Raw genomic sequence first — 11,870 nt, forward strand, 5'->3', positions numbered from 1 at the left:
AAAAGCCCTGATAACTAACTTCATATTCATCTAATTTGCCAATTAATAGAATAATAACAATAACAAAATTATGTATCAGAATAAACGTTTTTGCACTTTGTTCAGCCTTTGCATTGGTTTCTGTTATTGGAGCACTTTTTTAAATGGCTGTCTAAGCAGTAGAAACACAACCATACAACATCTGAAATCCTAAGAAATGTATTCTGTATTCATTATTTTATACTTCCCACTCTGACCCCATTGTCAACATGAAGGTGTTCCAGCTAAGGAGGCTCTTCTGTAGCGATCAGTGATCGTCCTGGTGAGATGTGGACAGGATGTTCACTTCTTCATAAAAGCATGGCACTTAGTATACTCATTCACCATAACCAAATTCTGTATTTAGCATCATATCTCCTGAACCAAACATGATGACATAGGAACGATGTCTCTCCCTGTGTTTGGTGATCAATGATTACAATGATGCAGCATCACGAGCTGGACAGGTGAAGAGTTATTGGTGAGTTCAGTGACATTGTGAGGGACAGTCCCTGAGAATAGGCTCGACTTTATAACATCAGTGTGCATGCATGTTGTTAGAGGTATAAAAGCTTGAACCTTTTGTTCCTTCAACCTGACATATACAGTATAATATGATATAATATAGTGACTGTAAAGAGTCGAACAACATTCAATATGAGTCAAACACAAAGAACAGCTTCACAGACACTTTGATTGTTGTTATCAGCTTCAATGCCTCCGGCAGCGTGTCAGTCACAGCTTTAGAGCTCAAGGATGGACTTCCTGTGGAAGATTTGATCTCAATTCTCTTCAATATCTTGGGTCTATCCAACTGTCTGTTGAAGATGGCATATTTGGCATATTTCGCGCACACGCACGTACACACACACACTTACACACACAGTTTTGTATATATTCCAGATTCCCAACATCTTAAAGCTGCTAACTCTCCTCAGCTCATCTCAGAGACAACGACAAACACACTTTCACTTCTAGCTTCACTTCACTATTACCACTGAATTTATTTATTACCACTGAATTTATTTTCATTCGGTAAACCTTCACATAGCAACATGGAAATTTTAATTAAAACTGTATGCTTTAAGAAAAATGTGATGACCATTGAATGGCAGATGATGCAGCTGTTGTCAGTACACAGCGTGAACACGTTGGTGAGGGCAGCTCCAATGTGTGACGTCCTTCTGTGCAGTACAGTGTGTGCTACGCCACAGTCAACAGGACACCGTCACACTTGGATGAGGTGTCGACCCTCCACCTCTCTGTGGCCGACACCTCATCCCTTCAGACTCCTGCTCCAGGAACATACGGCCCTGCTGCAGAATGTGCTGCATTCATCTCTGAGGTAAAGCAACAACCGGTTATTACACCGTTTCTCAGAGTCTTTCACGTCCCCCTGCTGATAACCTCTTCACAGTCCCAGCTGACTCCAGCCTGTCGACTGGCTCTGGATCACTGCGTCTGTGCTCTTCAGTCTTCGTGTCTCTATGTGGCGTCAGGCTGTTTGCTGCAGCTGCTCCAGCGGTTCCTCTCGAGTCCTGCCATCTGCGATGACGCTGACCTGGTTGTAGATCTCGTCAGGGGGGTGGGAGTTACGCATGGCCAGGTACATGTAGGAGTTGGGGGGTGCCAGCAGGTACTGAGGGGCAGAAAGGAAAGGACTCAGGTTTGTGTTAAACACCTGCTAAGAAAGACAAAAGAAGGTAAAACACTACAAGAAACATGAATAACTGCACGAACACTAACATGCATACAGTGGAAATCGGTGTGGCAATGTTGTGGACATCACATACAAGGTGGTCATGTTCTTTGCTTGCCACACACACCGAGACTACAAACCACCACACACACACACACACACACACACACACACACACACACACACACACACACACACACACACACACACACACACACACACACACACACACACACACACACACACACACACACACACACACACACACACACACACACCTCCTTGAAGTGCTGAGGCAGTGCAACCTTTGGACAGAGAAAGTGGGAAATATGTTTCCGATACAGGACGGCAACCACCACCAGAGCCACGGCCATCGCCACGATGCCAAAGGTCACCACAGCTGCCACCCACGGAGCCTCTTCTGCTGCAACAACCAGAAGAAGAACAGCAGAATCATTTCTCCCGTTCCCTTTCAGTCAGTCACTGCAAAGCTCAACACGCGACAGCTGCTGAATGTTCTGTCCACTCACACTCAGATCATCTACTGTGAAGTCTTACCTTCAAAAATAAATACATGTATTATAATATTTAGGCATATGCTACCAGCACCCAGGTGTCAGAAGCCAACCAGCTATTAGCAGCTGGGAACAATGTTTCACGTGGTGTGTGGAGCAGGACGGAGGCGCCTGAGCACACATTACATCCTGTATGTGGAGATGCATCTTTTTCAAAAACCTTATTTCAGTGTTATTTTGCCTAAGCCTACCAAACTACAGCTGGAGATTGAAAACAAGAATGAAAAACAGAATAATGCGTGGATAAAGTGTGCGACAGACTTCTCATGGGACTTGAACCCATCTCCTCATCAGGAGCCCAGAGGTTGACCCATCGGTCCACAATAAACTCTTCCTCATACCTTCACAGCCAACCAGCTGCCGTGTGCATATTCTCACCTTTATTTACCGCCGTCAATAAAACCAAAGACACAGTTTAGTTTAAAAAGAGCGCCATCAAATTAAAAAGTTAGAAGCTTCACCAAGATAGGATTTATTACACTGCTGTTTGTAATGGGAAAATATGTTCCAGTGAAAGAGAAGGTGAGGAACACAGACACCGACACTGAGCAGTCTGCTGCACAAGCAGTTCATCGATTGATGAACCTGGTGTCCTGTTTGTCCTTCAGCTGATCACACAACAACGGGAAGAGAAGACACACCGTCTTCTTTGTCTCTAGAAGTTTGAGACAGACCTTGAAAGCGTAACTGACTCTCAGTTGAACGCACCTGGCAGACTCCAGATAATGAGCCGATCCAGAAAAGACCTGTGGATGTCTTATCTAAAGGCGTGAACCTGTCTGGAGAAAATGATGTGGTGACGCTAACATGTATTAATTAAAGACAAAGACAAAGTGAGGCTGATGGGAATGTTATGAGCTTTGCAGGTATTAAGGTATGAAGTCATAAACAAATACAACACGTGACCTGATGATGGGCTCTATTCATATTTGTCCACAGTGGGCTACCGATCCATCCAGCAGATCTATTCTCCAGTCCTGCCTCTAGCAGGCTTGAAACCTGTTCACAGCACTTTCTCATTGTAATCAGATCATTTCCAGTGGTGGTGTCAGTCACAGGTGGATGAAAGGATCTTTGGCAGGCCACTGATGTGCTTTGACAAATAAATAAATAAATAGATACAAATCTAGCAATCTACCTCTTGTGGTGCTGTCACAGACGGCTGCGCTGGGCTTGCTGGGGTTCCTGCCTACGATGATGATTTGGACTTGGACGCAGTACTTGGTCCAGGGGTCCAGGTCACTAAGAATCACTCGGTTCTGCTGTATGTTGCTCTTGCTTCTGGCCTGCAGGAAGAACAGAGAAGTGGTCAGTTGTGTGGTCTCGTGTGGCCTGCAGCAGCTACAGAGAGAAACATCTGCTCAGTCATCAGGCTGCCGTCTCATCCTCCGATGATTCACTTCTCACTGACTTTCGGTTTTGACTCCAAGAAATAAAAAATGAATTTAACAAAATGAAATCACAGTACGGTGACATGGCCAACATGAATATGAACTGAAGCAAGGACAATATTGTCACAGTATCATTCTATGACAGTCAACATGATTGTTCTGCAGCGACGGGTTTCACAAGCGTGTTTATGTCCAGATGTCATCAAAAACATTCCACAAAGCACAAGAATACATCAGATAACGAACCTTGAAATGCTCATGTAGACACGCTTCAGTGCAGATCATCTCGTTCCCCAGGATGAATTCTAATAACTTTGATTATTGTTGTTAACGTTTCCCTTCTTCTTGAACCCTTTCAATTCATCCACACGCGTTAGCTCGCACTAATTCTTTGCCAAGACAGCAGCACACAAGTTTCATATACAAGCACAACCAACAGACTTTAAACAAACAGCATAAACTGTTCGAAACAACATAAGAAATGTCACATTAATAAGACAAGCAGCTAATTGAAGCAACCAATTGAGTCATGTTCAGTAACAGGACAGACAGTCAGATTAAGGTCATGAGTGCTTATAAAATAATGAGATTTAAAGTGACTGTAGTTCACAACATTTAAAAACACTTAAAGAGACAGTAATGGTACATGGGCTGTACTTGTACTTCTCTTTTCTAGTCTTCTGACAGTCAGAGCTCTCTAACAGCACATGTCATCATTCACCCATTCACACCCTGATGACAGGACCACCATGAAAGGGGCCAGCTGCCCACCAGGACTAACATTCACACCACAGGCACAGCTTGTGTCTTGCCCAAGGACACATCGACAGGGACTAGCGGAGCCGGGGATCGAACCACGACCCTCTGATTGAAAAACGACTCCGCTCTACCACTGAGCCAGAGTCGCCCATAGAAAAGAGGAATGAAAGATATATTTTGTCATTTTTCAAATTTTAACTCAGGGTGCAATATGTACGCTTTAACATTAGTCTGTGTGTCTTGCTGCTGTAACATACAAATTCCCCCTGGGGATAAATAAATAAAATAAATAAAATACATATCTATCTATCCACACACACACACACACACACAGTATATTGCATTTACTTGAGTTTTTCTCACACTGGCTGTCAGATCAACACAAACAGTTTGGTTGGAATGAATAACTCTAACAGCACTTAAATGAATCCCACCTTCTCCCTCTGGCCATGCTGCCAGTAGGTGATGTTGTAGGTGGCCGAGTGGTAAACTTCCCTGAGAGCAGAGATCATGAACACCGGATCTTTGATGCTGACTTCGATAGCAGCTCCACTGGAGGAGAGAGAGACATCGGGAGAGCTGATGACGGCTGAGGGAGAACGAGAGCAGAGCTGACAAGGTGCTGGTGTGTTTGAATGAAAGGCTTCTGCTTCTCCTCAGTAAAGACTTCCATGTTGTTGACTGAGTCATTCTTCAGTAATCCCTCATGTGTGCTTTCAGCTCTACTTCTGTCAATTCTTTGAGTTCATCATTATAATTCACCCGTCACTTAGTTCCACCACAGAGACTCAGACTGCCAGTCTGAGTCTCTGTGGTGCACCTCTGGCTGCTTCTGAAACTACGAAACTCTCAGTCTTACCTGCAGACGCATTCTTCAGAGAAAGAGACAAATTCTCTTTCCAATCGAGCGGTTATAAGGAAGCAGAATACGCTGACTTCATGAGAGGTTTATCCACACAGCTCGAGTCTGACCAGCAAACTCAAAGGACCACGTCAACCATCAAAGAGCTCACAGTGAGGGCTCACCTGGTGTCTGGGCAGAATTGAGTCGTCGTGTGTTTATTACCTTGTTTGTTTTGTTCTAAATTACTGTATCGTTATAACTGTGACTTTATCATTTAAAAGACCAGAACCGCCGGTTTCTGTGTGATAAGTTAACAGTTTCTGTATTCCACAGCTGCTGTGAGGATCTGCCCTGCTCGCTCACTCGCTCACACACTCTCTCTCTCACACACTCACACACACACACTAAAGTTTGCCGTCTATGGAGCCTCCGTGTCGTCGATTTACTCAAAACCCTGGGCTCCAGGTCAAAGTCACCATTGTTCTCTTTCACGTGTAATATTGGCGTACGCTGTGTAAGTACACAGTTTTATCGCACAAAACAAACGCCACCAGTGTGTAAAGACCTTTTAAGAAGTAATCATTGAAGTGGCCATCCTAAAAAGATTTCTTACAAGATGTGTTTTTGAGAGCAGATTATCTGTAAACGCCAGATAAACATCACTGTGCAGTGTTTAGAGTGACGAGCCTGAACACACAGAGTTTCTACTCACTATCTTTGTCCAAAGTAATCTGGTTACTTTTCATCCAGGCGGAGCTCTCTGTGCCCGACTGTGCCCGCACTCTGCCCGTGTACTTTCCGTACTGAAATATGGCGGTCAGGTCACATTCCAGGTTGGAGATGTTCACACAGCCCACTTTGTCGAAGGAGTCGGAGACTGAGGATCTGTGGACAAGATACAGTGCTGGTGTCAGGGACCTGCCTGCGTTGATCTCCATTCTAAAATGTGTGTTTGTGAAGACAACATCGAAAAAGACAGCAGTGACCAGACGTTCAGCACAGGACGTAAGAGGTTGAGAAGCCCGACAGACGCAAGACCAACATTAATAATAATAGAAACAAAACATGAGCGGCCCGACAAGCCGACTGAGCTGGACCGCTCGTTACAGTTCGTCATGTTCACAATGTCGAACTGAGCAATCAAAGCAAGGATCATGTTCTGTCATCATGATAGAACCCTGGTTCTGTCATTATGATAGAACCCTGGTTCTGTCATTATGATGGAACCCTGTTATGATGGAAAACTGTAACTGTTATACTCAAACATCTCCGCAACTTATTGAGTGGTGTAATAATTGCGCGACACAAAGAATCGATGATGAAATTCGACAATGAAAACTATTTTAATAATCGATTATTATCGATTTAATCGATTGGTTGTTGCAGCCCTAGAGATTGGGATGAAATAGTGTGTGTGCGCGTGCGTGTGTGAAATGGGGTGAAACATGGTGGGAGGGAGTAAGAAAGACTTTGTCTCACATTCTCAAAGAAAGAAATGGTCTAAACTTGACCCTTCTGACCCCTTATAGCCTCCACTTTCACTGCCGGGTCAAATTGACCCGAACATCATCTCTGTAATATAAACCTGCTGGGGGGGGGGGGGGGGGGGTTGCAAATACATGATCTTTTTTTTCACGTTGATTACACAAATTAAGGCAAGCAGAAGAAGTTTCATACAAAAAAAGTACTTTCAAATATTTTTTCTAGATTTTCAAACTTTGAAACGGGTCAATTTGACATAACCGTTAAATAACAGAGCTGTGCTGCTGAAAAACAATACCAAACAGAAAACAGCCACTCTGGTACAATGCTGCTGGGACATGTAGTGTAAATACTGTACTTTTGACACAAAGCTGGCAGTTTCCCATGATGTCAAATAAAGACCTTATTAACCATGACATCAATACATATCATCACCTGACTATGACGTGATATGTGACGGCTATGACTACCATGTGAGCAAACAGTTGCCCATCTAAACATGCAGCAGACGTGGAGCAACATTAGCATTCATTGGAGTCATGTTGGTGTCCGTACTCTACGACACGCTGGAAATCACACATGTTCAACAAACCATCACATTATTAACTCAATATTAGCAAACAACTGCCTGTTGAAACACCCAGCTGCGACTTAGAAACGTTAATTTGGAGTCGTATGTGTGTTCAGATGAACACTGTAGGTCAGGGTGTCAAACTCATCTTCTCTGGGCCACATCAGCATCACGGTCCTCAAAGGGCCGGTTGTAACTGTAAGAATGTAACTAACTTCTCCTAACATATTGTTCAATAACTCTCTGCATTTGATTATTGTTTATTCAAGTGTAAACATATTGTACATGCAGTTATATAAATGAAAAATGATATTGAAACACATTTGTTATTATAACATAAATCATTTTAATTGAGGGTTCAGAAACCCACATGACTCTATCAAAGATCAAACTATTAAAGAAAATAACAAAGACAAATATCAAACACAAGTTCTGACATTAACTTTGTTCAAAGCTGTTTGTTCACCTCTCTGCATCACTAATGTTCCTCCCTGTCGTCGTCCTGTGCATGCAGCTACATCCAAGAGCTGCTCACTGAGAGTCAGGTCTGATGAACATGATAGATGATGTATCCGTGTTGTCTGTGCTTTCATCAACAGTTCATTACAAACACAAGTACCTGCTCGTCTCTTAGCTGCTGTGTTGTTAGATTGCTGCTAGTTCATCAACTCGGTCTGCGATGGTGTTTCTTCACAAACTGACATTTGTAAAAGTCTGTATCTGGTCGGAGCTCTGCTCACATACCTTCAGCATGCACTGGGCTGTAGCTGTGTGAATATATTCTGCTGTGATTGCAGTCTGCCTTTTAATTCTTGGACAGTTTGATGTTTTTCTTGGAGGCTAAATTTAGCTCCGTGTTTGGTGTCAAAATGCCGACGTGAATTGTATCCTTCATCACCGACACGCCTCATAACACAGAAGACAGACCCGTTGTTCTCCTTGAAGCACAAACATGTATTCGCTTTCCCATCTTTCATTACATTTTCTTCCCTCTGCATCAATTTTTCTCTTCGTGGACATTTTGGGATTATTTGTGGATCTTTTTCAATCGTTGGAAAACCTCTTTTCGGGCTGTTGCCTCTCCTGTCCACCTGTTGTGATAGTTTTAATGTCGGTACACAGACAACATGCTATCTCATCATTTCAACTTTCTATCTCATAATTTCGAACATGGGGATACTTTTATTTTCAAGTCAAACTTTTAATTATTTTTCCAAAACAAAAAAATACATACATATATTTTTTGTTTTTGCTGTCGGATTCGCGGGCCACATAAAATGACGTGGCGGGCCGGATTGGGCCCGCGGGCCTTGAGTTTGACACCTGTGCTCTAAAGCCTCAGTCTCCTTGTAGCTCTGTTCATGGTCTCCAGCAGCTCCTGTGTGTCTTCATCTGCTGTCGGCTCCTCTATGTTCACCAGCTGGTCTCTACCTGCGTCTGTCTGCTGCTGAGCAGGATCAGCACAGTGACTTCTTTGAGGTTTTTATTCATTTACATATATAGACATATACACATACATACATACATCATTCACACACTGATGCAGCTGCTACCTGCCCATACTACAAACAATGAACCAATCCAGCAACTGCTGAAACCACACGAGCCACTCCCCACACACACACACACACACACACACACACACACACACACACACACACACACACACACACACACACACACACACACACACACACACACACACACACACACACACACACACAAGTTATCCCTTGACGGTAAACGGTGGACAAATCAAATAAATGAAGAACACTGAGCTCTAGTTCTCAGATCTTGTTGCCAGAGTAATCTGTGTTTGCTCATTGGACGTGGCACAGTCCTCTTTCCCAGAAGAGAAGATACTTCTGCACAGCAGCACTCATGTTACTGTTGATGAGAGGGAAGTTCTGTGTTCAGTGGTAGAGGGGGAAGGGCCGCTGGTTTGCCTAGTGAGTTGGTCAGTTAGTAAAATGATGCTCCTGGTAAATGATCTAGTCTTCCAACCACTTCAAGTGCTGCCCACTACATAGCATCATCCACACACTGATGCAGCTGCTACCTGCCCATCAGGAGCAACTTTGGGTTAAATTCTTTGCCCAGGAACAATTCGACATGGACTGGGCGACGCGGGGATTGAGCCCCCAATCTTCTGTAACACGACCCGCTCTACGTCTGAGACCAACAATCTAAAGGTCTGTCTGCTAAAGCCGAAGCCTCAATCAGAACACACCACCAACAATGAACCAATCCAGCAACCGCTGAAACCACACGAGCCACTCTACAAACACACACACTCTGTCAATTATTTTAACAATTAAGATGAATTTGCTGACATTTGCAATCAATCAGCATGTTAGATGCGGTCTGATCACAGCATGAATGATGGAGCAGATAGAATCTGTTCATATGCAGAACAGCGTTTAACTGGACTACAGCTGTGTGTGTTAGTCTTGAGCAACTGGGACCTAAAACTTGGTATTGCCTGTAGTGGTGTCGATCCACACTGTACACTGTTCACCGTTACTTCCTGCTGTAAGCAGCTCTTAGTAGTTCAAATGTAAAAAGTAAATTGGGTTCAGACTGGACAAAGCAAACCATCTGAATAAAAAAGCAGAATAGACTCACTTGTACTCAGTTGTGTAGACGATGCTGCTGGCTGGACCTTCAGGTGAATCCCACATCAGCACCAGGTTCATGTCATAGGAGGTCAAGCGGACATGTGTGGGTGCAGCGAGGACTCCTGACACCACTGCACAGTCCAAACAGAACAAGGTACAGAGTTAGTATCATCACTCCACTCAGGCACAGCATCACCAGCGCAGCTGTACTCTCTGACTGGCTGAAGCCATGCAGGTGAACTGCAGGTGTTTTGTCTGTGATCATCACGGTCATGGTGTCCCTCTCATCTTCACCACATCACCAGAAACACGTGCTGTGATGCATCGTCTCTTCTCCAGACACACGCACCGTGTTCCAGTCTGAGTGAAGTGATGAATACAGAACATGCTTCAGCGATACTCTACTCATATTGACTCCGTATTAACAGCTCCGTGATGTCTGAAGTGGTCTACCTGGTCGTCCGTGGAACAGTGAGTTAGTTCCAGTAATGTCTCGCTCTCCGTTCACTGATCGTTCGTGTGATATTACCTGTGGGTCCGAGTGCGCTTGAAAGCGTCAGGATGAAGGCACACATGGCGGCTGACATGTTCGTCGGTGGATGAAGTGTTCCCGCGGAGCAGCGTGAGAGAGTCCTGTCTTTAATGAAACCATTTCCTGGAGCGTCCACTGACAGCAGCAGGGGGAATTCCGCGGAAACGAAACTCCTTCCTTCTGAGAAACGGCAGCTTTACAGGAATCAGCCTATCGGTGCCCGCTGACGCGCCTGCTCTGTGTGGGCGTGTCTAGCAGTCTGCGTCGTCTCTCTATCACGCTGGCTCTGTGTGGGCGTGTCTAGCAGTCTGCGTCGTCTCTCTATCGCTGACTCTGTTGAAGCCGAGACGAGTGCACACAATGTTCACAAACAACCAAACCCAGCCTGGAAGTAAAAGTCACCTATTAGAATACTACTTGAGTAAAAGTCTTAAAGTATCTGATATTTATTGTACTTAAGTACAAAAGTAATTTTCTGATATTAAATGTACATCATAACCTGAACATTAAATGAACATCATAACCTGTTCATTGAAAGTAAAAGTACAAGTAAATGCTGTTCATAAAAAAGCAAAGGGTCAGAATTGTGAGAATGATGAAGTTTATTCTTTTAAGTGCTGTGGCACCATGACCAAGGACATGGAGCTGTGTTGAACATAATTGGGTTGGCTGTGATCCATTCAGGAGCAACAATGTTCAACATAATATATTGTACATAAGTATACTTTTGCATCTACGATGAACTTATCATCATAAAGCAATATGACACTATGAAGGAGTTGCGTTTATAAGTCTGCTCATTAGACTAGAGGATGTAGAGGCCAATGCATAATATTATGTTCAGCAAAACATATCCACTTGATGCATCAGGTCAGTGTTGTGAGAAAGGACACCTGCCTTGTAAACTCCTGTGGGCCTGATTTGAACACAACAGACAAAGGTTTTGCTCAAGCTGAATCTGCAATTGGGCGACTGCTACCATCATAACTCCATCTGATCATCCACAACATGACTCAAATATCAAAACATGATCAATACTAAAGCAGCACTGAAAGTAACAACCCAGTCATTACTTGAAACTGAAACATGTCCTGTTCATCTTCAAAAGACAATTCTATTAGAATGTAAAGAAGTTATATTGTGTTAGAATGTAACTTCTTTACATTCTATTATAATGTAAATAAGTTATATTGTGTTAGAATGTAACTTCTTTACATTCTATTATAATGTAAAGAAGTTATATTGTGTTAGAATGTAACTTCTTTACATTCTATTATAATGTAAAGAAGTTATATTGTATTAGAATGTAGCTTCTTTACATTCTATTATAATGTAAAGAAGTTACATTCTAACACAATATAACTTCTTTACATTCTAATGC

The 11,870-nt window shown here is 43.3% G+C and overlaps 1 protein-coding gene across 1 annotated transcript; it reads right to left on the reverse strand.

The window, feature by feature from the left end:
• Nucleotides 1–619: 619 nt before the first annotated feature.
• On the reverse strand, nt 620–10,606 carry LOC306783254 (interleukin-10 receptor subunit beta-like). Its single transcript, XM_079276827.1, is given in 8 exon segments — nt 620–1,534; nt 1,536–1,657; nt 1,996–2,141; nt 3,431–3,578; nt 4,877–5,031; nt 5,999–6,171; nt 9,965–10,088; nt 10,487–10,606. Coding segments are annotated over 8 exon segments (957 nt in total). The 5' UTR covers nt 10,545–10,606; the 3' UTR covers nt 620–1,503.
• Nucleotides 10,607–11,870: the final 1,264 nt, after the last annotated feature.

This window comes from Melanostigma gelatinosum (assembly GCF_949748355.1).
Source record: "Melanostigma gelatinosum genome assembly, chromosome: 10".
Classification (NCBI taxonomy): domain Eukaryota; kingdom Metazoa; phylum Chordata; class Actinopteri; order Perciformes; family Zoarcidae; genus Melanostigma; species Melanostigma gelatinosum.